Source organism: Anguilla anguilla, chromosome 16 (assembly GCF_013347855.1).
Source record: "Anguilla anguilla isolate fAngAng1 chromosome 16, fAngAng1.pri, whole genome shotgun sequence".
NCBI classification, from domain to species: Eukaryota; Metazoa; Chordata; class Actinopteri; order Anguilliformes; family Anguillidae; genus Anguilla; species Anguilla anguilla.
The window spans coordinates 9,662,804-9,690,303 of NC_049216.1; the positions used below are offsets into that span (position 1 = coordinate 9,662,804).

A 27,500-nucleotide genomic window follows, 5' to 3' on the forward strand; every position below is an offset into this window, starting at 1 on the left:
ACAGGTCACCTTCACCTGTGCAAAATATCACCAACAGGTCACCTTCACCTGCGCAAAATATCACCAACAGGTCACCTTCACCTGCGCAAAATATCACCAACAGGTCACCTTCACCTGCGCAAAACATCACCAACAGGTCACCTTCACCTGCGCAAAATATCACCAACAGGTCACCTTTACCAGTGCAAAATATCACCAACAGGTCACCTTCACCTGCGCAAAATATCACCAACAGGTCACCTTCACCTGCGCAAAATATCACCAACAGGTCACCTTTACCTGCGCAAAATATCACCAACAGGTCACCTTTACCTGTGCAAAATATCACCAACAGGTCACCTTCACCTGCGCAAAATATCACCAACAGGTCACCTTCACCTGCGCAAAATATCACCAACAGGTCACCTTCACCTGCGCAAAACATCACCAACAGGTCACCTTCACCTGCGCAAAATATCACCAACAGGTCACCTTTACCTGTGCAAAATATCACCAACAGGTCACCTTCACCTGCGCAAAATATCACCAACAGGTCACCTTCACCTGCGCAAAATATCACCAACAGGTCACCTTTACCTGCGCAAAATATCACCAACAGGTCACCTTTACCTGTGCAAAATATCACCAACAGGTCACCTTCACCTGCGCAAAATATCACCAACAGGTCACCTTCACCTGCGCAAAATATCACCAACAGGTCACCTTCACCTGTGCAAAATATCACCAACAGGTCACCTTTACCTGTGCAAAATATCACCAACAGGTCACCTTCACCTGTACAAAATATCACCAACAGGTCACCTTTACCTGTGCAAAATATCACCAACAGGTCACCTTCACCTGCGCAAAATATCACCAACAGGTCACCTTTACCTGTGCAAAATATCACCAACAGGTCACCTTCACCTGCGCAAAATATCACCAACAGGTCACCTTCACCTGCGCAAAATATCACCAACAGGTCAACCTTCACCTGCGCAAAATATCACCAACAGGTCACCTTCACCTGCGCAAAATATCACCAACAGGTCACCTTCACCTGTACAAAATATCACCAACAGGTCACCTTTACCTGTGCAAAATATCACCAACAGGTCACCTTCACCTGCGCAAAAATATCACCAACAGGTCACCTTCACCTGCGCAAAATATCACCAACAGGTCACCTTTACCTGTGCAAAATATCACCAACAGGTCACCTTCACCTGTGCAAAATATCACCAACAGGTCACCTTCACCTGTGCAAAATATCACCAACAGGTCACCTTTACCTGTGCAAAATATCACCAACAGGTCACCTTCACCTGCGCAAAATATCACCAACAGGTCACCTTCACCTGTACAAAATATCACCAACAGGTCACCTTCACCTGTACAAAATATCACCAACAGGTCACCTTCACCTGCGCAAAATATCACCAACAGGTCACCCTCACCTGCGCAAAATATCACCAACAGGTCACCTTCACCTGCGCAAAATATCACCAACAGGTCACCTTTACCTGTGCAAAATATCACCAACAGGTCACCTTTACCTGCGCAAAATATCACCAACAGGTCACCTTCACCTGCGCAAAATATCACCAACAGGTCACCTTTACCTGTACAAAATATCACCAACAGGTCACCTTTACCTGTGCAAAATATCACCAACAGGTCACCTTCACCTGCGCAAAATATCACCAACAGGTCACCTTTACCTGTGCAAAATATCACCAACAGGTCACCTTCACCTGTACAAGGCAACGCTCACTGGTGCTTCACCCACTCCAAACACCAGCACTAATCAAGCTCCATATAAGGACGTGTACAGTGGAGGAGGGCTAATCGCCAGGGAAACGCATTAGTGTGATTTAAAAAGGAAGTCTTAGAAAGGGGAGGCGGGCCTGCTGGGCGTGTCATTACCTCCTGCAGGATACTTAAAATCCAACCATGTAATATGATGTCATATTTCAAGAATACAACAATGTCATATTTTGGAAATAAATCATGCTAACGATCGGGTTTTTCCTTGTGTCGTTTTTACAGATATGTTTGTGTGTGTGTGTAAGAATGTGTGTGTGTGTGTGTGTGAGTTTAGGTAGGTGTGTGTGTGTGCGTGTGTGTGTGAGTGTAGGTAGGTGTGTGTGTGTGCGTGTGTGTGTGTGCGCGTAAGTACGTGTGTGTTTGTGTGTGTGTGTGCGTGAGTGTGTGTCTGTGTCTGTGTGTGTGTGTGCGCGTGAGTGTGTGTCTGTGTGTGCGTGCGTGCGTGCGTGAGTGTGTGTGTGTGTGCGTGTGTGCGTGTGTGTGTGTGCGTGCGTGCGTGCGTGCGTGAGTGTGTGTGTGCGCGTGAGTGTGTGTGTGTGTGTGTGAGTGTGCGTGTGTGCGTGAGTGTGTGAGTGAGTGTGTGTGTGCGTGAGTGTGTGTGTGTGCGTGAGTGTGTGTGTGTGTCTGTGTGTGAGTGTGCGTGCGTGCGTGAGTGTGCGTGTGTGCGTGAGTGAGTGTGTGCGTGCGTGAATGTGTGTGTGTGAGTGTGTGAGTGAGTGTGTGTGTGCGTGAGTGTGTACTTGCCTGCAGGGCTGGTATGGAGGTTCTTAGAGGATCGGTGGCGGCTCCGCCCCCCAGGGCTCTGCTCTCCGTTCAGCGCCGGCTCCCCATTGGTCAGAGAGGCTCCTCGAGCCCCCCCTGCAGAGTGCCTGTGATTCCTACAGAGAAACATCACAGATGTAGCCAGTGTGTGTGTGAGCGTGCGTGCATGCGCGTGTGTGTGTGCGAGTGTCTGTGCGTGTGTATGCATGTGTGTATTTATGTGTGTGTGTGTGTGTGTGTGTGTGCGTGTGCTTGCGTTTGTGCGTGTGTGTGTGCGTGCGTATGCATAGCTGCATTATATTACACTTACACAAGAGCACAAGAGGGAGCTTCAACTGCCAAACACACACACCGTACTGAGACGAGAGTGTGTGCACTACATTTCCATTGAGAAGCCGCAACTCATACTTTCCGACAGTTAAATATAGAATTGATTTCCTGGAAGTGCTGAAATATGATAACGTAAAAACATTCGTTTTACCCCCAGTAAGAGAAATCTGCTTTCAGAGTGAAAACTTGGCAGGAATTCGGTGAATTGTTTTGAGTGGTGTATTAATCGTTATTAAATTCCGCCCCCCCCCAAAGTCGGAATTTATCACGCGCTGCTCCAGGGAAGACTCGCTTCCCTCGAAAATGTGACGTCTTTCCAGAGCCGTGTGAGTCACCGGCACCTCAGCCTTACGTCCCTCAGCACAGAGCAGCCTCCGGCCCAGCCGGGGGGGGGGGGGGAAGGATGTCCCTCTGTCCCCCACTAAACGTGCGTGTGTGTGTATGCGCCAGTGTGTGTATGAGTACAATGTGCTGCTGGTCATGGGAGAGCTGAAATAGCAGAGATACTGTAAATAAACTGTCTCTCCACCTCTCCTTCTCCCTCTCCTCGTCTCTCTCCACCTCTCCTTCTCTCTCCCTCCCAACGGATGTGTTAGTGTGGCGCGCATGTGTGTGTTTAGTGTGTATAGAGTGTGTGTGCACATAGGGCCATCTGCAGTGTACGAATAGTGTGTGTGCGAATAGGTATGTGCATGTCATGTTTATCAGGGGATTTACTTCAGTTTATTTGACAATTATTAAAATACGTTACAGCAAGTCATGCAGCCTAAAATGATCAAGGATAGCACAAAACGTCACAGACTTATTTCCATTGTGGTCCTTGGTCTCAGCACATAATATATACATAAACATTATCATCATTAGCCTACATCATTAAAAGTAAAACTAAACAAAATACAACATTGTTGGATGAGTGAATAGTGTATATAGTGTGTGCACATAGGTAAGTGTGTGTGCGTGCGTAGTGTGTGTGTAGTGTGAGAGCACACAGGTGTGTGTGTGTGTGTGTGTGTGCGTGTAGAGTGTGTAGTGTCTGTAGTGTGAGTGCACACAGGTGTGTGTGTCTGTGTGTCTGTGTGTGTGTGTGTGTGTGTGTGTGTAGTGCGTGTATAGGGCGAGTGCACACAGGTGTGTGTGTGTGTGTGTGTGTGTGTGTGTGTGTGTGTGTAGAGCGTACCTGCCACGGGGGCTGGCTGTGCCGGGTGTCTCTTCGCTCTGTGTCCTGCGCAGGTTGCCATGTCTGTCTGTCCCGTCGGCCGGTCCGTCTGTCTGCAGCAGCTCTGAGCACACAGCAGGAGAGAGACTCCTTTAGCACCTCCTCACAGTGACAGCAGGAGAGAGACTCCTTTAGCACCTCCTCACAGTGACAGCAGGAGAGAGACTCCTTTAGCACCTCCTCACAGCGACAGCAGGAGAGAGACTCCTTTAGCACCTCCTCACAGTGACAGCAGGAGAGAGACTCCTTTAGCACCTCCTCACAGTGACAGCAGGAGAGAGACTCCTTTAGCACCTCCTCACGGTGACAGCAGGAGAGAGACTCCTTTAGCACCTCCTCACAGCGACAGCAGGAGAGAGACTCCTTTAGCACCTCCTCACAGTGACAGCAGGAGAGACTCCTTTAGCACCTCCTCACAGCGACAGCAGGAGAGAGACTCCTTTAGCACCTCCTCACAGCGACAGCAGGAGAGAGACTCCTTTAGCACCTCCTCACAGCGACAGCAGGAGAGAGACTCCTTTAGCACCTCCTCACAGTGACAGCAGGAGAGAGACTCCTTTAGCACCTCCTCACAGTGACAGCAGGAGAGAGACTCCTTTAGCACCTCCTCACAGCGACAGCAGGAGAGAGACTCCTTTAGCACCTCCTCACAGTGACAGCAGGAGAGAGACTCCTTTAGCACCTCCTCACAGCGACAGCAGGAGAGAGACTCCTTTAGCACCTCCTCACAGCGACAGCAGGAGAGACTCCTTTAGCACCTCCTCACAGCGACAGCAGGAGAGAGACTCCTTTAGCACCTCCTCACAGCGACAGCAGGAGAGAGACTCCTTTAGCACCTCCTCACAGCGACAGCAGGAGAGAGACTCCTTTAGCACCTCCTCACAGTGACAGCAGGAGAGAGACTCCTTTAGCACCTCCTCACAGTGACAGCAGGAGAGAGACTCCTTTAGCACCTCCTCACAGTGACAGCAGGAGAGAGACTCCTTTAGCACCTCCTCACAGTGACAGCAGGAGAGAGACTCCTTTAGCACCTCCTCACAGTGACAGCAGGAGAGAGACTCCTTTAGCACCTCCTCACAGTGACAGCAGGAGAGAGACTCCTTTAGCACCTCCTCACAGCGCCAGACTGCACTTATCAATACAGAGAGAGACCAGCACCCTGTCACATCAGACACATCACTCAACCAATCACTGCACAAAGACACATTTCTCAACCAATCACTGCACAGAGGAAAATCACTCAACCAATCACTGCACAGAGGGGGCGACATAGCTCAGGAGGTAAGACCGATTGTCTGGCAGTCGGAGGGTTGCCGGTTCAAACCCCACCCTGGGCATGTCGAAGTGTCCTTGAGCAAGACACCTAACCCCTAACTGCTCTGGCGAATGAGAGGCATCAATTGTAAAGCGCTTTGGATAAAAGCGCTGTATAAATGCAGTCCATTTACCATTTACCACAGAGACACATCATTCAACCAATCACTACACAGAGACACATCAAACAACCAATCACTGCACAGAGGCACATTGGTCAACCAATCACCGCACAGAGACACATCAGTCAACCAATCAGAGCACAGAGACACTTCAGTCAACCAATCACAGCAGATGCTTGAGATTCAGGTTTTTTATTTTGCATGATTCACACATTCCTCATCAACACTTCCCACTACCCTGAGACTGTTTTACAATCAAGAATATATTAATCCATCAGAGACTGCAGATTTAGCTATGAGCATGCATGTGAGTGTGTAGTGCGTGTGTGTGTGTTTATGTCTGGACTGTGTTTTTGTGGTGTGTGTGTCTGTATAGTGCTTGTTTGTATATGTGCATGTGTGTGTTTTTTGCGTATGTGTCTACAGTGCATGTTTCTGTGCGTTTGTGTGCGTGCGTGCGTGTGTGTGAGTGTGTGTGTGTATGTGTGTGCGCATAGTGTGTGTGTGTGTGCGTGCGTCTGTGTGTGTGTGTGTGTGCGTGCGTCTGTGTGTGTGTGTGTGTGTGTGTGTGCGCGTCTGTGTGTGTGTGTGTGCGCATAGTGTGTGTGCGTGCGTCTGTGTGTGTGTGTGTGTAGTGTGTGTTCTCAGTCTGGCTCCTGGCAGTGGCATAAAGGCTTGTTTATGAGGAGGAGCGTGTCAGTGAAACCACGGGAAACCAGGAGGGAAAAACAAGGTGCACCTCAGAAAGAGCACATTCAGGGACTTTAATACAGCTCTGTAACCCCCACCCCTCCCACGGCACCCCACCCACCCCCACCCACTCCCCCACCTCGCCCCCGCCCACCCCCACCCACCTCGCCCCCTTTGTGTGTGTCAGCCAGACACCAGGGAAAATCAAACACTTCTCAATGGAAACCGGGAAAGTGAACAGGCCAATTCATTCCTCAAAGCACAATATTAACCTTAACACACGCACGCACAAACACGCACACACAAACACACACTCCGAGCACGCGCACACACCACACACACACACACACGCACACTGAACCAGCCAATTCATTCCTCAAAGCACAACATTAACCTTAACACACGCACGCACAAACACATACACAAAAAAATACACCACGCGCACGCGCGCACGCACACACACACACACACATACACATGTACAGAACAAGCCAACTCATTCCTCAAAGCACAATATTAACTTTAACACAAACACGCACACAGAACAAGCCAGTTCAGTCCTAAAAGCATAACATTAACCTTAACAAACACACACACACACACACACACATGCTCACACACAGACACGTTCTGTACACATTCACACAAAGACGCACAGAGACAGTGTATGACTGAGCTATTGAGTCCAAATGAAAAGGCTCGTATGCAATTAGAAAAAATAAACAGGTCGGGGTTTAAATGGCGGTAGAAGCTCCCGTTACTTCATAAATCAGTTAACCTCCAACCCCCCCCCGACACACCCACCGCCTCCTCACCCCCCCCCCCCACCCCCCCAAGGACCCAATACTGCCTCACTGTTCGCAGCAGTAACATGGCTCTGGTTCAGAGCAGCAGTAAGAGCAGCTTCAGCTTGTGGTGGTTCTGACACAGGACATCCAGACCTGGAGCGACTGGAGTCACTCTGAAGCTGCTCCTGATTCACACTGGAGTCAGTCTGAAGCTGCTCCTGATTCACACTGGAGTCAGTCTGAAGCTGCTCCTGATTCACACTGGAGTCAGTCTGAAGCTGCTCCTGATTCACACTGGAGTCAGTCTGAAGCTGCTCCTGATTCACACTGGAGTCACTCTGAAGCTGCTCCTGAATCACACTGGAGTCAGTCTGAAGCTGCTCCTGATTCACACTGGAGTCAGTCTGAAGCTGCTCCTGATTCACACTGGAGTCAGTCTGAAGCTGCTCCTGATTCACACTGGAGTCAGTCTGAAGCTGCTCCTGATTCACACTGGTCAGTCTGAAGCTGCTCTGGATTCACACAGGAGTCAGTGTTGAGACGCAGCGGTGCTCAGTATTTTTGCCTAAGAGCCGTATGTGATCTTCAGACACTTTGGGTTGCTTGACTGAACGAAATGAGAGTCTAAAGCAGTGGTCTCCAACCCTGGTCCTGGAGAGCTACAGGGTCTGCTGGTTTTCATAGTGACTCTGAACTTCATGAATCAATTAGAGCAGTTGATTACACAGCTAACTCAACTCACCTGGTGTCTTGGGTCTCAAGTGGGTACTGATTTTAAGGTGAAAACAAAAACCAGCAGACCCTGTAGCTCTCCAGGACCAGGGTTTGAGACCACTGGTCTAAAGAAACCAGAAAGGCTCAAAAATGTTATATTTCCAGCACCTTAACATGTACCAGGAGTAATGTGAGGGTAATGTGTGGTCGGGTACTGTGCTGCGTATGTCAGAGGTATGCTGTAATACATTCAACATCTGAATTCTGTGTGAGCGTGTGTATCTGTGTGGGGATGGCTGGTGGCAATCTGTCTGTAGCACACGTGCATGTGAGCGTGAGTGTGTGTGTGTATATGTGTGTAGGTGTGTGTGTGTTTGTGTGTATTTGTGTTTGTGCGTGCGGTTCCATGAGGCGGGACTCACTGTCTGTCGCGGAGCTGCCATTGGGCAGGGATCCCAGATCAACAGCCAGGCCGTCCAGACAGACGGTCAGCTCTCCGCCCGCTACAACCGAGCCTCTGTTCTCCGTCTGCAAGGCCAGGCTGAGCTTCACATTCTCCACTGAGAGAGAGGGAGAGACGGAGAGAGAGAGAGAGAGAGAGAGAGAGAACAGTATGTCACACACACCAAAATGCACAAACACACAGCATTATACCAGCCCTCACAGCCAGCTGAGCACAGTGCTTCACTCACATATGTTCTTTGACCCTTTGAAGAGTAGGTTTCATTGGAATGTTTTTAAAAAAAATTCTAAGTCAGTGTTCTAGAACTCCATTGCTTTCAATTACCAGTAGTGATTGTGACATCAGCATTAGAACGTTCAGGTAAGAACATTCTAATCACACGATCTGTGATCTCACACCTCAACGGGGTTAAACAGTCAAAACACAAAAACACCTCCGTTTTTCCATTAACCGGTCAGACCCATGAAAGCACATCCGTGCTCGACACCACCGAAGCGAACGGCCGTCTGCGACCGTGGACTTTCCGACTTTCTGCCCATATAACGTTTCAGGCTGCAGCTAAATAAAATAAACACCCGGAGCAGGCCCGTCTCAGCGAAGAAACATGAAGCTGTAATGAGCTGGTGACCCCGAGACCCCGATTCGGTGTGGGGGGGGGGTCCCATTTCCCTCTGCTGTACAGACTCAGTATAAACTCGCTGCAGGAGAAAGGTCTAGGACGCGTGTGGAATTTGACGGCGCCTGCTGCGGAGGTGTGACAGAAACGTCCAGCGCGGGGACATATGCCATTTTCAAAATGGCCTCCCACACTCACCGACATTCCGCTGACAAATCCATCACCGCATTCATTAGTCGTCTGACAGTCACAGGCTCGGAATCCATTCATGTTTTATTTCATGAGGAAAAAGTCCAGATAAAGACCAGATACCCGATATGTGTGCGTGCACGTGTGTGCGCAGTGTGTGTGTGTGTGTGTGTGTGTGTGTGTGTGTACTCACTCTTTCCCTGGTGTGTGCGCAGTGTATCCAGCAGGTCAATGGTTGCGCTCCCAAGCAGTTCTTTCCTCAAGGTGTGGCAGCTCCACAACTTCAGATCCAAACGACTCTGAGGGGTCACATTCCTGCACACACACACACACACACACACACACACACAACTGTCAGAAACCACGGCATTGTTACCCAACCCCAACACAATTTCAACAGCAAGACTGGCTTTAAACCACACATTCCTGTTTGTAGAGGGTACTGTATTGAAAAGAGGACAGCGTACTGTAAAGAGGATAGTGTACTGTAAAGAAGATAGTGTACTGTAAAGAGGATAGAGTACTGTAAAGAAGATAGTGTACTGTAAAGATGATAGTGCACTGTAAATAAGATAATGTACTGTAAACAGGATAGTGAACTGTAAAGAACACAGTGTACTGTAAAGAAAATAGTGTACTGTAAAGAATACAACTAAATATAGTGTTAAAATTAGTATCAAAAGGCCAACAGAAAGAGGGCTTGGTAAGCAGCTGAGTAAAAGGCTCTGTATTTTGGGGGTGTGATGGGGTGAAGATGAGAAGATGAGAGAGTGAGAGTAGGCGTGAGGGTGACCAAGCAGAGGGCGAGTAGAGAACTGTGGGAAAAGACGATCCTCTGACGGGGGGGGGGGGGGGTGACTCACAGGGTGAGGTCCTCGTTCCACTGCAGCTCGGGGTGGCCGCTGCGTTTGCCCGTCTTCTTGGTCTCGCTGCTCAGGCCGTCCGCGGTGACCTCCACGAAGGAGCTGAGGCGCGCGTTCCTGCCGGGGAGTTTGGGGGACTGAGGCTTGGCTGAGAGCACTGGGGGGGGGGGGAGAGACATATCAGCCCCTTCTCCTCCAGACACAACGGCTCACCAGTCTCATTCATATCCTCCAGAGAACTGGCAGACAAGCAGCTGAAGTGTTTTCATTTCTCTGACGTAATACAAGTGTCTTGGATGACAGAACATAATTGCAGCGAAAACATTTTCTAAAGTATAATTGATCTTATTTTTACTGGATGTCCCTTGCAGTGTAGGTTTCAGTATGGTAGAATATACGGTTCTTGAGATTAAGACCAGAGACTCATGTCCTCGACAGGGAACAAAAAAATGAATGGCCAGGTCAGAAATAACAGACGATTATCTGAAAGTAATAATTTTCCTCAATACCTTGTCTATTTTATTCCATGTTATTTATATGCTTTTCTTTTTCTTCCCTTTTTGGGATGCCTCACCGTGCTTAGGCGAACGACTAGAGCCCAATCGACCAGCGGGGGTCGCTGGCGTGCGACAAGGTATCATCGAACCGGCTAGCTGAAAGCCGGGACAGCCCCCCCACCCCCCACGGCGACACCAATGTCAACAACGCATTGCCCCGTGGCGCATAAAAGACTGAATGAACCCTTCGCCCTTCCTTCACCCAGTCAAAGCTGCTACATTTTAATGCTGCACTGAATTTCACATGAACGTGCTTCTTCTTCTTTGATAAAAAAAACTACGACAGTCCTCCGACGCCGACTTCAGCAAGAAAAAGCATCCATAAAGGAGGAAGGGAGATGGTGCGACAGGAAAGAGGAACCAGAGGACACTGTCTCCTCCGTGACCTGTGATTTATGACTGCAGCCCAACCGAATGTCAGCAGTCCTCGCTCAGGCAAACAGCGCCCTCCGGTGGCCTCCGGGAACAGCAGACACAGAGACACCAGAGGCAATCTTAGTGACAGGCCATTTCCAGTCTGAGTTCCAGACACATGTCTAAATTTGGGGGGAGAGACATGCTATCCCCCCCCCGCCCCCAACCCGAAAAAATATTCCAATGAATTACCTGCCAGACTAGCTGGTATGCTTGTGAGCACTGATGTTAGTCCACGTGGGACTCAAGAGGTCCAGCAGTATGCCTCCCCTAAAGTTGAAATGGGACCTAGGCCTATGGTTCCAAAGCACCATTTCAGTGCCGCTGACCGTGACTTATAGTTATCAGGCAGCCCTCTGAGCTCCCTGAGATACGTCATATACCAACTCCATACTGGCCTTCATCAGTCTTACACACACAGACACTGTACCTCCGCCACTGGGAATCAGTTAATGGTTTGTGCACAGCAGTATGACCAATGTGCCTGTTTATAAATATCTCAGCATAAGCTGGACTCCTGTTTGATGTTCAGTAAAAGAGATATCTGATAAGATGTGATTGTGCCAGGCAAAGAAGAAAGAGTGTAAGGCAGTGGTCTCCAACCCTGGTCCTGGAGAGCTACAGGGTCTGCTGGGTTTTGTTTTCACCTTAAAATCAGCACCCAGTTGAGACCCAAGACACTAGGTGAGTTGAGTTAACTGTGTAATCAACTGCTCTAATTGATTCATGAAGTGCAGAGTCACTATGAAAACCAGCAGACCCTGTAGCTCTACAGGGCCAGGGTTTGAGACCAATGGTGTAAGGTCTAGAGCACATATTACAGTGTTGGACATGGTTTAGTCCTTTGATTAAATATCAACAGTTTTCTGCGATTGTTTTGTTTTTCAGTGGGGGGAAAAACAGCTTTTTGTTATCCCCCATTTTTATTTTCTCACAATTTATAAAGCCCCCTTTTGTAATGGTGGGTCTGTCCCGTTGCTGCCCCATCCTCCATAAAATGAGTAGGGGCGCCAAAAATGCCTGTGTCCCCTCTGAGACGCTTCCTTTAGTTCAGTCTACGGGCTGAACCATGACGTTATCGCGCCGGGGGGGGACAGTGTCCGGCTGAGCGGAGGGAGTCACTCGGGCTGGCCGCGGGCGGGCGGCGACACGCCCACAGAAACCAGCGCCCTCCCCGGGGAAGGCTCCGGCAAACGATCCTCCACCGCCGCCGCCTGGGGCTCCCGTCCGCTCGGCCGCGCCGCGGCGAGGATCCCCCTTTCCGTAACCGCCCCGCCGAGGCCCTAGCTATCCACGACCGTTACTCAAACCGCCGCGCGCGGCGGACGTCAGCGTCAAACCGGAAACCGAGCCGCCGCGTGGCGTCCGTTACCAGCGCGGGAACACGTGGCTCTCTGGACCGGGCCGAGGGTCGCCGAACGGCTTCGTTGGCTTCTCGCTTCTTCCTTCCCATCAGCGGGCGGCACAAAATGAACGTTCGCTCAGAAAAACGGGACGGAACGTGCCAGAAGGACAACCCACAGAACAGGCGTCTGTTTGACCCGCCCGCAGAAAAGCACCCCTGCAAACCGTCCGACGCGCTGAGCCGAGCGGGACAGCCCGGGCAGCCAGACAAGGCGGTGTGGGCTCGCGCTTCCTCAAGTGGGGAAATACCGGATGGCCCCCCTGAAATTTCTGAATTCGCATGCTGAGTCAGCGTGGAGTAGCCTGTAGCCTGTGTCAGCCTCAGTCACAGCACAATCGTAACCTGTGTCAGCCTCAGTCACAGCACAATTGCAACCTGTGTCAGCCTGTCACAGCACACTTGTAACCTGTGTCAGCTTCAGTCACAGCACAATTGTAACCTGTGTCAGCTTCAGTCACAGCACAGTTGTAACCTGTGTCAGCTTCAGTCACAGCACAATTGTAACCTGTGTCAGCTTCAGTCACAGCACAGTTGTAACCTGTGTCAGCTTCAGTCACAGCACAATTGTAACCTGTGTCAGCTTCAGTCACAGCACAGTTGCAACCTGTGTCAGCCTTAGTCATGGCACACTCCTAACCTGTGTCTGCCTCAGTCACAGCACAATTGCAACCAGCATCAACTTCAATCACAACACACTTTAACCTGTGTCAGCTTTAGTCACAGCACAATAGTATTGCATGTGAGCTTCAGTGGAAGTACATTCACTCAAAATTTTAAAAAAATGGGTAAAACTGTGTATGTACAAGGCTTAGGAAGGCAGACGGTGTAGTAAGACAGTGTAACACATCTACCAAACCGAAGTTCACCAATGGCATGCCATTTTTTGAGAACCTCAGCACTACTGTTTACACGCATGGTGCGGCAGGTGAATCAGTAACAGGACTGGACAGGACAGCTACTGGGGCGGTAGAAAGATCACAGGGGGAAAAAAACAAGTTACAAAAAACCTGTGACTGAGCAGAAGGGCCCAGTCACATGGCAACAGCAAGGGGGTGGATCACTGTGTTGATTCCATTTTTTTCCCTAAGCGCTACAAACACTTCTCCTGGATGTGAAATCTGTGTACGGGGGTGGCCACGAACGAGTGTAGGGCGGGGGAGACGGGTGGGTTCGTTCTACCTTTCAAGGTCAACTGCGACTTCTCTGTGGTCTGGGTAACGCCAGGTCGACTCACGCTGGCTGCTGCCATGACAACACAGCCCTAAAATACAAGACCATCATCACCATCATCATCATTATCAGGGCCCTGTAGCATCCTCTGGAAAAAGGTGTGGAGCTGTTGAACTGTAAGCAGGAGATAGCTGGTTCTTATCATAACAGTGATATTCTTGTCTTCGGTATACAGGTACTGAAACTGGCTATGTACATTTGGAACACATATGTACAATGGAAGCTTAAAAATCATATTAGACATTTGTGTCACCGAAGCAAATTCATAATATAAACAAACATCACAATAATCACAATCAGAATCCTGAGGCATAAGGAAAAATCACTCTCCACTATAAAAGCAAAAAAACTCTCTCGGTTTCCATAATCCCACCCCAAAGAACTGGGCTATTATGGTTTACTTCCCATTTTAATGCCATCACAATGCCTGGCGCAGCCAGCGGACAATGAGACCTTTGACAGAAAAGCCAGGCCAGGCTCCGGTTCAAAGCTCATTCTCTGAATCTGGAAACGCAATTGGCTCATTGACACTAGTTACGGGACAGGAACAATGTCACAACTTCGGGTTCGCAAACACGACTATTTTCCGGACAAAACAGTTCCGACGCCTGCATCCTGCTATTACCGCAAGCAGTTTCTCTGTCGCTGTTACAGCTCGTGGTTGTTTAAGGTTTAACCTCAGCAGCTTAATTTGTGGTCTTCGGGCCTCTAGTACTTGCACTGGGAATTGCAGCTAGACAGAAAAGCTGGCTCGTGCACTTTTATTTATCTCGCGAGCTGTGCAGGTAGTCACTACTACAAGGAAGCAATGGCATTCATGTGCAAGCCTCTCCTTTTGAAAACTGACAGTGTCAAAGCATTGTGCATAGTAATCATAGTTACCTAGCTAGCTCATCTTCCTGGTTACTAAGATCAGTGTTATCGAGCTAGTATAAGCTAACATTTTCTCTTCGGCGGCTTGCTGTTAGTTCAGAGCATCAGCAAGCGTAACGTTAACTGAAAAGTAGCTGGCTATATCACTAGCTGTGTTCTGGAGGTTCAGTTCCATGTTGCTGCCCCGAAGCGCAAAACAAACAAGCGCCGCGTCTCCCAAGTTAAATACCCGGACGACAACAATAACGCTAGCTTAGCTGGCTAACGTAGCTAGCCAGCTACAAATACAACAGCAAGCCTTGGCTCAGAGACGGCGTCTAAAGGGTATCCTGACAAATACCCCCGCTTATTCTAGCACTGCAAAACAAACGAATTATGACAGGAGATATGAACACTAACATATTTATGTACATCGAGTATAAAGACGGGAACGTTTTGTCTGTCGTACCTTATTTCAGTGGAGATCCGACGGCTCTAGTTAACTTTCATTTCCGCCTCAATGTCAGCATCACCTGACGAAGCTACCAGGGCCGCAAAGAATTGTGGATCTCGAACATGTTTCGTTGGAAATATTGAATTCCAATTAGCTCAATTGTTCTTTCCCCATTTGCACACAATAAAAAAAATTTAAACGAGTATTTGAAATATAGTACAAATGGAATTTTTTTTGTCTAAACACTAAACGGTATGATTTATCTGTTTCAAAACAAAGCTTGGATGCGTCTTACCACATTCTTAATATTCCTGGCTACATTGGAAAATGAATATATTATTATGGAAGGGAAATATTACATTTGTATAGAGGCTGGTAAGAAAATACACTCACAAAGGTTTTACGTATAATATATTTATTTGTCGGACAGACAAATCCTATAAATTTATACAGTCTCTAAAAATGTATGTTTTTGACTCAAAACAATGGCATTGCTTTCGAGCAAATACAACAGTTATACCTAACTCAAATATTTTACAAGAATTACACACCTTGGTCCAGTGGTCAAACCACTACTGTGTACCAGGCACCCCAACACTGCCTTCTCACTTACTGGAATGTCCTCTTTGTTTTACACACACACACGCACACATGCACCACAAAACAAACAGGTACACACTCCTCCACAGGGGCATCACACCACTCCCATTTTAGCGATCACCTCACTGTAATATAGAAATTATATTGATTGTTTTAAAAAAAAAAATCTTTAGGAATTTACTACACAAAAAACCACATCATTTCAAATTCCAGGACCATGATATTGTAGATAAACTGAATTGATGTTCCAGGCATATCTGTATATTCATAAAGGCCATTAAGAAAAATCTGTGCATGGTGCTTAGTCACCCAGACCCTTAAGAATTCCTCTGTAAGGGATTATGAAAGAAGACAATGCCGTGTGTTCTTACAGGGAGCTTTTGATGTTTTCACACTGACTGATCCATTTTCCCATTGTGAGCGAACACTACTGGAGTTGTCATAGGCCTGTGGTCGAGTGAGTCATTTGTACATGGTGTGTGGAAGACGAGAAAAGCACTCAAAAGCATTGCAAAATAGTCCAGTATATGCACAGCTGCATATTCTTTTACTGGTGCCGGTAAACTACAACCAGCTTTCCAGTGCAGTTTCTTAGATCAATTCCAGAAATTTGGTATTGTTCGCCTTTGAGTGCGGAAAAATCAATTCACAACGAAACTGATAAATGTCTGATACACAAAAAAGCACTGTATGACCGTTTATAGTTCATACGCAAGATACTGGGAATTACAATGCATCCCCCCCCCTTATACATGCACCCACACGCACGCACACACACACACACACACACACACACTCACACACACACACACACACACACAAACCGGCATTCAGACTGATGGCTTGTGGGCTATCAGCTGACAGGACCTTTATTACAGATCAAAGGGTAGCATTATATGACTTTCCAGAGTCATATTTCCATTTGGGCATAATGCACTTCCTCCTCAGTAAGAATGAAGCAGGCACAGGAATAAGACCAAAGCTAATTACACATACAGGTGCATGCACGCGCACACACACACACACACACACACAGGCACACTTACGTGTGCACATAGCACACACACTGCATACACACACACAAACACATGCATACACAGGCACACTCACGCGCGCACATTGCACACACACACACACACACGCACACACAAAACTCTCCTCACAATGTGTATTTCTACCATTTCACTCTGGGTAGAGGCTGGATCAACTTCCGTAGAGAGAGGCAGGTATCTGAGGAGAGTGTGCTAGTGGTAGGAGGGTTCAGTATAGGGTCCAGTGGGGCTGTGCACGGTAGGTGATGTAATGGTCGTGGAAATATGTCATCACAGCCATAGGGGGACCCATCAGAACGCAGAGCCACACCAATCCATTACCATAGTTACCAGTGAAGTAACGTCCCAGGAACACCGCAACCAGGAGCTGGGGGGGATGGGGCGGTGTTAGGGGGGAAACAGTGATACAAATCAACAATTACAGAGGGTGCTCCTTCACAACTAAATGTACTGGGATGTGTGATTTCACTGAGATCAGCTCTGTACAGGGCTGTGTGATTTCACTGAGATCAGCTCTGTACAGGGCTGTGTGATTTCACTGGGATCAGCTCGTACAGGGCTGTGTGATTTCACTGAGATCAGCTCCTGTACAGGGCTGTGTGATTTCACTGCGGTCAGCTCTGTACAGGGCTGTGTGATTTCACTGGGGTCAGCTCTGTACAGGGCTGTGTGATTTCACTGGGATCGGCTCTGTACAGGGCTGTGTGATTTCACTGGGATCGGCTCTGTACAGGGCTGTGTGATTTCACTGGGATCGGCTCCGTACAGGGCTGTGTGATTTCACTGAGGTCAGCTCTGTACAGGGCTGTGTGATTTCACTGGGGTCAGCTCTGTACAGGGCTGTGTGATTTCACTGGGGTCAGCTCTGTACAGGGCTGTGTGATTTCACTGAGATCAGCTCTGTACAGGGCTGTGTGATTTCTCTCTCTAAATGAGCAGCTCCCTCAGGCTCTACAGCAGACTCTCACCTCCAGAATCATGATGAGGAAGATCCACAGACGGCAGGTACGCAGGGGCACGGCTATGACATACTGCAGGGAGAGGCGACCATAACTGTAAGGCTGGCTCACGGCCAATTCTGTTCACGGTCAGTTCACGGTCAGTCTTATTCATGGTCAGTTCTGTTCACGATCAGTTCACAGTCAGCACTGTTCATGGTCAGTTCACAGTCACTCTCGTTCACAGTGGTCAGTCCTGTTCAGGTTCAGTTCACATTCAGTCCTGCTCATGGTCAATCGTACCTCACAGAGAGCTGCAGAAAACAGGAAGGCCAGTAGCTCCGCCTCCCTGGGCGGGACTCCCCCCCTCACCATCGGTGTGTACAGGTGTCTGAGAGAGAGAAGGGACAGCCCGTACACGCGCGTGTAAGAGAGCGGCAGAGAGAAAGAGACAGACATGATGGGTCAGGTCAGTACAGTCCGGAGGAGTTACCTGTCGCTCCACTTGTGAAAGAGAACACTCAGCTTTCTCCAAAAGCTCTTGAGGGTATCAGCATTCCTGCACACGGGACACAGATGAAGACTGAGGGGTTTCCTACAAGCATGCGCGCTGTGTGCTAAGTCACGCTCAACACCTGAGGGCTGAGTCAGACGCAGGTGCTGTGGGTTGAGTCAAACAGACTCACCACCAGTCTCCATAGAAGTGTCGGTCCCCAAAGCGCAGAAGCTCTCCGCTGAAGTTGAGGCAGGAGTGACAGAACAGGAAGAAGAGAATCAACCACAGGAAATGGTTTGGCGCCTGCAAGAGGACAAGGAACAGCATCACTGCTCACCTTTCAGACACACACATATACATACACACACACAGGCATGCACTCACACACACACAGGCACACATTCACACAATCACATACACACACTCACACAATGACACACAAAGATAATCACAGAGAGAGACAAAGTCAAACAAACATTATCACAATTATGTACACATTGAAATTGTGACACACATAAGCACACACAATCACACGTAGCACGCTGTCATGCACACACACACACACGCGCGCGCACACACACACACACACACACACACACACACACGCACATGCACAGATACTCACCACCAGCTCCACCAAGTGCTCAATCCTGGTAGTGACATCCATGTTCTTCAGAGAGACAGAAAGTCCAACACAGCTCAGGTGAGTTCGTGGAAACCAGTTTTGCAGAACATCACTTAAACTAACTATGAAGGTCACTCAAACACTATGTGAAAATTTAGGCCACTCAAACACACTATGAATTATAGTATAACAGCACTATTTATAACTCAATTATAACATAAAGGTACTCACTGGGAGTTCTATATCTCACCAGTTCACAGTGAATCATAAAAGTACTCAAACTCACTGGGAAATATACCATCACTCCAATTCACAGTGAATCATAACAGAACTAAAACTCACTGGGAAATATACCATCACTCCAACTCACAGTGAATCATAACAGAACTAAAGCTCACTGGGAAATATACCATCACTCCAATTCACAGTGAATCATAACAGAACTAAAACTCACTGGGAAATATACCATCACTCCAATTCACAGTGAATCATAACAGAACTAAAGCTCACTGGGAAATATACCATCACTCCAATTCACAGTGAATCATAACAGAACTCAAACTCATAGGGAAATATACCATCACTCCAATTCACAGTGAATCATAACAGAACTCAAACTCACTGGGAAATATACCATCACTCCAATTCACAGTGAATCATAACAGAACTCAAACTCACTGGGAAATATACCATCACTCCAATTCACAGTGAATCATAACAGAACTCAAACTCACTGGGAAATATACCATCACTCCAATTCACAGTGAATCATAACAGAACTCAAACTCACAGTGAAGGTGCTGTTGGTCCTCTGGAATAGGGGACTGATCCACTGAAAAAGATGAAAAAAGAGGACAGGAGAGAAGAGATGCTTGATACAATCTGAAAATTCATCAGGGAGAAGGCAAAAGAGATTAGCTGTATGAAATTAAACTCGGCACAAATTACACTCAGCAGATTAAATTACCCTGACATTAACAAAGCAGATCAGATTAAACCAGGACAAGCGTGGCAGATAAAACGATGCCCAGGCTAACACACCTGCTGCACGATTCCCACCATCAGCTGTGTGAGGACCACCTGCAGAGAGAGATTCAAATCAACGATCCATAACTTATCACCAATAAATATGATCAACAGACTTCAGTTAATCACACACTTCAGGTTACTACCACGTGAAATATAACACAAGCAGACTAGTCCCAGCTAGAGAGGCTGGAATCTTATTGGTCTTCAATGACATGAATACTCTTATCCTTTTTCCTTAACTAGGAAAGCCAGGATTTTTTTATTGTTATACCTACTTGATTATGTAGCATGTCAATTAGCTTCCATACCACGCACATATATCGACAATACTAATCCATATAAAATATTACACAAATTAAATTATTACCAAGGAGATTTATAAAATGAAAAAAATGATTGCAGAGACAACACTTTTAATAGAAGTAAATTTGAATGTATTCCACATGTAAGATTTGAAAGAGAAGTGTAACTATGGCTGATGAACCAGCTGAAGCCTGTTCAAAAATGCCTTTAAACCACAGAATAAGATTACCTGCCCTTCCCACCATCACCCTGGCTGTGAGCACTACTCTCCACTGGAGCAGATTATTCAGGTAATTAAGTAAATGGTTGCTAACAGCCAATCAATCACGATTATCTGACTAATCTACTACTCTCCATGGGCTCCAGATACAAGACACAATCAAGGTTTTGGCTGCCAAAACCGGCCTCACCATCTCCAGCAGCCTGTGCAGCAGGAAGTTGAGGCGAATGCTGGGGGTCTGAGGAAAGCCCCTCTGGTAGCAGAGGGTGGGGGCCAGGAGGAAATAGTACAGGTCTGAAAGAGGGCAAAGGTCAAGGGTAAAAGGTTACATATCTAACAGAATTGCAGTACAGGGTTCTGAGAACATAAGGCACAGACCATAAAAGTGTGTGTGTTTGTGTGTGTGTGTGTGTGTGTGGGTGTGTGGGTGTGTGCACGTGTGTGAGCGTGTGTGTGTGTGTGTGTGGTGTTCTCACCCCCAAGGGTCAAATGGTCTGTTCTCTCTCCACTTTCTTGTGAAATACAGCATGTGATCCCTGTAGAAAAAAACTCAGAAATCAGTGACAAGTACAGATACAATCACACACAAATTAATACACAAAGAAACATTGTATGTGGTGTAAAAATAAAGTTTTTACACCACATACAAATAAATAAACTACAAGTACATACCATGTTTCAGCAACAACCACTCAACTGGCTGTCAGCCGCACCAAAGGATCCCTGTATGTAGGCTTACCTGGAGCCCTGCAATGTTCCTGTCGATACCACCTGTTTGCCTCTTGGTATGAATACAATTTAAGCCCCAGGACAGTGTAGATACAGAGAGAGAATAGGGCGCCTCCTGGTGGACACACAGACGCAGCAGTCTCTCAGAATTAAGCCATGTTCAGTTACTTAACCAGCACAACAAGCACTGAAAGAGCCATTGACTGGTCACCAGTGTAGAAGAAGGTATCTTCACCTGTAGATAAACAGGTCTCTTGTTGCAGAATGACGGCAGAGGGAAACAGCATCAGCACAACCAGGTTCAGCAGGTGCAGGCAGTGCCCCACGCCGGCTGGAATCTGTCCCTGTGACAGACACACAGCAAAGAGTCTGGATCTCACATAGACCTCACAAAGAGCCAAAAACACGCACACACACAAACACACACACACACACACACACACACACACACACAAATACAAACACACACACACACACACACACACACACAAACACACACACACACACACACACACACACACAAACACACACACACACACAAATACAAACACACACACACACACACACACACAAATACAAACACACACACACACACACACAAACACACACACACACACACAAATACAAACACACACACACACACACACAAATACAAACACACACACACACTCAACAGTGCCATTACAATGCTGTTACATAAAAGCAAGCATACTCAGAGGCCACAGTTCCTGATTTTAGTTTCAGTTCCAGCGCCAGCGCCAGCGATTACACAACGACAATGTAACAAAAGAGAAGTGATGATGTCAATGACATGACAATGAAAGGGTGTGGGGAACTATCATCAATGACTCTAGACTGACACAGGGAACTATATTGGGTGGCATCACAAATCATGGGATAACATCAGTTGATAACATCACAATGATGTAGGGAATTATAATGTATGACATCACGGAGATGTGATTTATAGTTTATGGCATCATAATGGAACAGGGGGAGGCAAAAATTTCACCAGAGACCGGAGCCAGTGTGAAACCTGGAATTCATGAGCAACCCATAAATTCTGTTCTTTCTGTCTTTCCATACATACCACCTCTCCTATTTCTCAAATCACAAAGCCACAGAAAAGACAAACAACAAAAATTGTATTGCTATGTGGTCAGAGTTTCTCTTCTTTAAACGCACAGCATACTGCTACTCCTAAAGGGTGAGGAGTCCCTGGTGTGAAATGTATTGGACTGGCAGAGAGAGAGAGACCTGCCTCACCTTGTCCTGGCACTTTTCCAGCAGCAGGGCGGCGACAGCGAACACGTTGGCAGCTGCCGGAGAGGCAGAGAAGGGGTGAATGAAACACTCAGGCAGCAGACGGGCTGCTGTTCCGGTGACATTTTAACAGAGCACACTCGATTCTGACATCACAGCGAGCACGCAGAGCCCCACCCATGACGAGGTAGACTGACGGCCAGTCGTCCTGAATCAGGTGGACCAAAACCTTCCAAAGATCGATGAGGAACCCGTGTCTGTCAAAGAGGGGAGGAAGCTGCATCACAAATCTCACAGTGTGTATATATACACCACATGACCAACAGTATCTGAACAACCATTGGTCAGGGGCTGTTTTTCATGGTTTGGGCTAGGCCCCTTAGTTCCAGTGAAGGGAAATCTCAATGCAATGATATTCTAGATGATTCTGTGGTTCCAACTTTGTGGCAACAGTTTGGGGAAGGCCCTTCAGCATGACAATGCCCCCAGGCACACAGCGAGGACCATATATAAGTGCATGTGTGCATGTGAGTGTGTGTCTGTGTGTGTGTGGGGGGGGGAGCTGTGTGTTTGTGTTTGAGTGTGTGCATGTACTCACTGAATGAAGTTCTCCAGGAAGAGGTGTGCATGTGTCAGGACCTGCAAAAAGACAAAGCACAGCTTTGAAACCTAAGGTCACTCAAACACTTTCACAAGTGCACAGGCAACCGCCAGGCCTATCACACACACAGCCAGAACCATAATACAGGGGAGAGAGCCCAAACATGAGGAGAGAGATTCACCATCATCAGAGTCCAAACATAGAGAGAGACTCACCCCCACCAGAGCCCAAGCAAGGAGAGAGACTCACCCCCACCAGAGCCCAAACAAGGAGAGAGACTCACCCCCAACAGAGCCCGAACAAGGAGAGAGACTCACCCCCAACAGAGCCCGAACAAGGAAAGAGACTCACCCCCACCAGAGCCCAAACAAGGAGAGAGACTCAACCCCACCAGAGCCCAAACAAGGAAAGAGACTCACCCCCACCAGAGCCCAAACATGAGGAGAGAGAGAGATAGCCAGAAGGGCGCTCACCAGTAGGATGATGATCCAGTTAAGGATCCCTCGGTAGTCGGTGAAGCGACTGGCTGAGCTCAGCAGGGAGTCCTGGACACGGTGGCAGCTGCAACGGCAGCAACAGAGTGAGAAAGAGCTAAACAGCTACCCCCGAAAACACCTCCACCCACCAAACAACCCCAGAAACACCTCCACCCACCAAACAACCCCCGAAACAGCTCTACCCACCTACCAACCAATGTTCTACACTGCCATTATCGATGCCGACATCATAAACACATGATTGGTTACATTTTATAAACAGTGTGACAGAATGAGAACACTGAAGCTTGTGTCTTCTCAGCGTAGCCTACCAGAGCATGTCCACGTCAGAGTCAGGCTCGGAGTCCAGATCGGAGCCATCGCAGGCGGAGTCCGGACTCGCATCTCCCGGGAGGAAGTCAGAGAAACAGCCGCTGGACCGTGATTTCCGCACTTCCCCCATCACAAGTGTTAATGACACCTACCAGCTGGAGGCAGTGTAGAGCAACCAAACTGAGAGGGTCTTAACACACACATGCACACACAGAATACTATTTACAACACTGTTTTGGCTTCCTTCTTTACATATAGTTACAATGGCGAGGCAGATGGGCAGACAGGTTACCACTGAAGATTGCTCCAGTGACGTAGGATATGTATGGTTGCATGAAAGAGAGATGCCAAATCATGTAATATTATCCCACCACTTGCGACAATTTGCAATATAAAACTGCTGTTCTGTTTTTAAAGTAAACCGGCAATTAACATCTATGCTGCAGCACCCAAGTGGTCCAAATCCTGTGTCCTCACCAAGACAGCTGACACGCGACGCAGGTCAGCTGACCAAAATAAGTACCGTTAAAAGGGGAAGATGTTCGCGTTAACGCGAGTTTATTTCTAACGCACTTGCTGCCTACTGCAGAGACAATTTCATGACAGCATTGAAGAGCGGAATATAGCCGAACCCCACGCCTCGCCATTCCCCTGCAGACTGCAGTGGGCTACATCTTTACCTGCTACATAGTGGTTACGACGTTAACCAAATATAACTAAAAACATACTACCACGTTCTGATATCAATTTACCTTATACGTAATTACATTCCAAATGTAAAACGATGTTTGTGTAGGCTATACATAAATAGGGAATACAGCTTTCCTCGCTGTTAAACTGTTATGTGCATCAGTACAATCTAGGCTATGGCAATATTATTGTTTAAAAAACAAAATTCTCACAAGTAATTCGTAGATATTTCTTCAGTTCCCCGTTGCCTGGCGTCCATTTTGATCTCGTGACAGTCGCCAACGTCCTTATCAGATACCCCCACAATAAAGACCATTGATCACTCGTTCAAATTCTGCTGTTTTTTATGTTACGCACGCACCTGGCCCGGCGCAAAAGTGAGCGCGTGCCACCCTGTCCGGGGTCGGACGGCTCGTGAACATCTCCGCCTCGGCTAGAGGACAGCTAGAATCAGCTCGCTGACAAGCCCGTTTCTTATTATAAGCAAACTATTTAAGTAAATCGCAGCCATCGAGAAAGCATAATCCTCCATTACGAAAGTATTGAAACACGCATAGGCTATTACTGTCATAGGATAGCTTGTCAAAAGCTACGCACTATATTGGCTGTCAAAATGGCTTTTGGACACTTAAATTTAATTTGATAATACACTGTACGCAAATATTTATTTTTCTTATTCGTGCGCGTGCTGGCACATTATCAATTCCAATAGCTATTTCTATTTATTTCCTGTTTTTTTACAGTTTGGTTTACACGGGCATCTATTCTGTGGACGCTGCGTAGGCTACGTAGTCTGAGCTTGGAGGTGCAGAAAATGTAACACAAAAAATAATCTATAGAACCCCTACAGTCAGGTGAAGATATGGTTTTGCCGACTCGTTGTAAATTCACTTTCGACAACTATTGTTATTTAAGTTGAAAATACCTTTATGGGAAGTCCCATGTGATTCCCAGTGGAGATCATGTGACATCAGCAGGCTGCCCATTGAGCATCCACGAGTGGTCATGGGACACCCAGGAGAACTCTGAGGATATATTCGCCTTTTTGTGCCTTTGTATAACTGCAACATTCTGTCCATCATTTTAAAGTCCAAGGGAAATATAATACAAATCCCAGTGAGTCAACTGTGAAAATGGCATTCATAACCAATAGCAAACCAGTACAATTCCCACTGAAAACACATGAAGGTCTCAAACAAAGCCTGTAACATCCCCAAAGCAATCCCATTACTAATGTACAACCAACAGGAATTTAATTCATTGTACATCAGCTGGTAATGGGATTTCTCACAAGAATTACATTGGAAGCTCACAGTCTGCTTCCCCCCTAATCTTCAAAAACCCTTTGTGATCCTGTATTATTTTTATGTAATTTTGAATGGAATTGAGTAAGTTTCTCATGTGTCATGATTGAGTTTGCATAATAATAGATAGGAACCCTATTCAATTCCATTGAGAATCCCAGCTGATGCTAGCTCACTGCAGTTCAGCATTAATACAGAAATGTAGTGTATCCAAGTCACCATTACCATTATTTCCATGTATCACACCATATTACAGTGATCTGAAATGTCCAGAAAATGTCTTAACATCTCATTATTTTTTCTCTAGATTATAATAATTTTTTAAAGAAAAATTATAGTGTTAATTCAGGCTGTTATGAAATATGATTGGCAGTGATATGAAACATTCCACCGGTCATTAGCCTCAAGACATAAATCCCCTTATTATCTTTATCAGTAATTGCTATTAAAATGAAGACTACAATTTATTATTTGAATTGTAAAAATCATGTTCATCTCAGTTTGGCTGGCAAATATTATGTTATTATAACCAAAGGGATTTGGACAAAATCACCATTTTCAATTCTTGACTGAGACATAAACATTTGATTTCCTGATTGGCAGTTGATTGGACTCAAAGCCACACATCCATGTCTGCGTTACAAATAAATGCTTATTATGTGCAATTGTGCCTGTGTCTTCTAACTTTAATTGCAGTATAACCAGTCAATAGCCTTCTAGCCTCACATTAATAGCCATAGCCCTAGGTACACGGTCTTACGTGTCCCAAACATCCAACCTGCTATCGCGGTGGCCTGCAGCAGGTGCCCTGTCAGTGTTAGCGGAGAGAAGCTCGGTGCCGTTGTATCCAGGTACAGGTGCGCCACAGCCCCGTCGTCAAGCCAAACGCAGCAGTGAACAGTCGGAGCCACGGGCAGCGTTGGGTTCAGAGAGTGGTTTTATCAGCACACTGGAAACGGCTCCAGTCATCGAAAAACAACACAAATTGTGCAACATTCATGCAGATAAAAAATAACATTACGGTGACCGACACACACGCCCGTCGAGCGTGTCTATACTGTACGCTAATGAGGTGAATTACAAAGAGCTACTACTGACTACATCAGGAGCCATCGGCTGAAAAGGCACAACTCCCCCCCCCACCCTCCACTCCCCCCAGCCCCCTACTAGCCCTACCACAGAACCGCCTCACACATAAACACCTCACCGTTATCTTTTACACCGTCTGATGAAGACGCAGGAGGAGAAAGAGAAAGGGTGAAAGAAAGAGGGAGAAAGTGTGGTGGGTCTGTGGCACACACAAGGCTAGGAGCCTGAGCCTGCTGGGTAATATTATTCTGCTAAGATCGGCCTGCCTCTCAGGTCATCACACTCCTGTGAGGATATTTAATTAGTGTCTATGTTTCGCCTGTGGGGTAAACTAGTGACATTTCTCTTCTCTCCTTGTTGGTTTCATTTGTTTATTTCTTCAAGATGCTAGCTAAAAGGCTTGCTACATTTCAGAACTCCTCTGAGCCAATGGCCTGAGCTTGCTTTCACATTTCCCTTTCTATCATCCAATCACATCTGCTGCAGCTTCACTGAGTCGGTGGGACTTCCTGTCTTTGACTTCCTGTCAGTCTCTGAGTCGAGCTCTTCACACCAAGATTACATAAAGCCTCTTTCACTCTATGACCCATCTCTCTCTCTCTCTCTCTCTCTCCGTCCTTTCCTTGCACGCTTCCGCCACCTTTCACTTCTTCTTTACCTCTCCTTCACTGGTACTCTGCATTCAGTTCCAGTTTTTCTCCATTACATAACCCGTCTCGTTCTGCTGTCTTCACTGAAGGCTTGTTAAGGCATGAAGTTCCTTCGCTTAGCGCGACAACACAAACGCACTGAAGCAACAGCACGACCACACGACCAGGTCCTCTGCTGAAGAGCCACCCGCGCGAGGTTGCTCAAGCATCACATATAAAAAAACATGAACAGTCACAAAGCAGTAGCAATAAAAAAATGAGACCAGGAGTTTCCGTAGTAACTGGCCCAGATGGTTGACCGCAAGGTGCTGTAACAG

General features: G+C 47.2%; 3 protein-coding genes across 9 annotated transcripts in view; all 3 read right to left on the reverse strand.

Annotated features, from left to right (window-relative positions):
* The window catches only part of wwp2 (WW domain containing E3 ubiquitin protein ligase 2), a 52,777-nt gene extending 37,877 nt beyond the window's left edge, over positions 1-14,900 (reverse strand). For both annotated transcript variants that reach the window (XM_035396325.1, XM_035396324.1), the window contains exons 1-7: positions 14,801-14,900; positions 13,429-13,510; positions 9,874-10,030; positions 9,204-9,325; positions 8,165-8,302; positions 4,076-4,178; positions 2,551-2,684 (exon numbers count right to left, since the gene is read on the reverse strand). In XM_035396325.1, the coding sequence (XP_035252216.1) occupies positions 2,551-2,684; positions 4,076-4,178; positions 8,165-8,302; positions 9,204-9,325; positions 9,874-10,030; positions 13,429-13,498 (724 nt within the window). In that variant the 5' untranslated portion in view covers positions 13,499-13,510; positions 14,801-14,900. The remainder of the gene's footprint in view (positions 1-2,550; positions 2,685-4,075; positions 4,179-8,164; positions 8,303-9,203; positions 9,326-9,873; positions 10,031-13,428; positions 13,511-14,800) is intronic.
* Positions 14,901-15,548: 648 nt separating this feature from the next.
* Positions 15,549-26,219, reverse strand: LOC118215306 (diacylglycerol O-acyltransferase 1-like). 5 transcript variants are annotated; one of them, XM_035395968.1, is made up of 18 exons: positions 24,353-25,025; positions 23,450-23,630; positions 23,115-23,202; positions 22,639-22,679; positions 22,218-22,297; positions 22,044-22,096; positions 21,013-21,121; positions 20,788-20,892; positions 20,525-20,584; positions 20,239-20,342; positions 19,538-19,576; positions 19,287-19,328; positions 18,497-18,541; positions 18,062-18,174; positions 17,869-17,934; positions 17,679-17,766; positions 17,406-17,468; positions 15,549-16,804 (listed from the first exon to the last, which is right to left on the reverse strand). In XM_035395968.1, the coding sequence occupies exons 2-18, from the start codon at positions 23,578-23,580 to the stop codon at positions 16,646-16,648; spliced, it is 1,386 nt and encodes a 461-aa protein (XP_035251859.1). In that variant the 5' UTR covers positions 23,581-23,630; positions 24,353-25,025; the 3' UTR covers positions 15,549-16,645. The 5 variants fall into 5 exon arrangements, with proteins under 5 accessions (XP_035251859.1, XP_035251857.1, XP_035251855.1 ...); XM_035395966.1 differs by having other exon boundaries at positions 23,450-23,640; XM_035395964.1 differs by having other exon boundaries at positions 23,450-23,605; positions 24,353-25,024.
* Positions 26,220-26,363: 144 nt separating this feature from the next.
* LOC118215305 (uncharacterized protein KIAA0895-like) overlaps positions 26,364-27,500 on the reverse strand; it is a 12,790-nt gene continuing 11,653 nt past the window's right edge. For both annotated transcript variants that reach the window (XM_035395963.1, XM_035395961.1), the window contains exon 7: positions 26,364-27,500. This exon is cut by the window's right edge and continues 1,011 nt beyond it. The gene's annotated coding sequence lies outside the window, so the exon portion shown is untranslated.

Coding starts and splice junctions, on each gene's coding strand:
- LOC118215306 (XM_035395968.1), bottom strand. CDS start 23,580: ATGGGGGAAGTGCGGAAATCACGGTCCAGCGGCTGTTTCTCTGACTTC. Junction 22,298..22,638: donor TTCCTGGAGAACTTCATTCA/GTGAGTACATGC, acceptor CCTCTTTGACAG/ACACGGGTTCCTCATCGATC. Junction 17,767..17,868: donor TTTCACAAGTGGAGCGACAG/GTAACTCCTCCG, acceptor TCTCTCTCTCAG/ACACCTGTACACACCGATGG.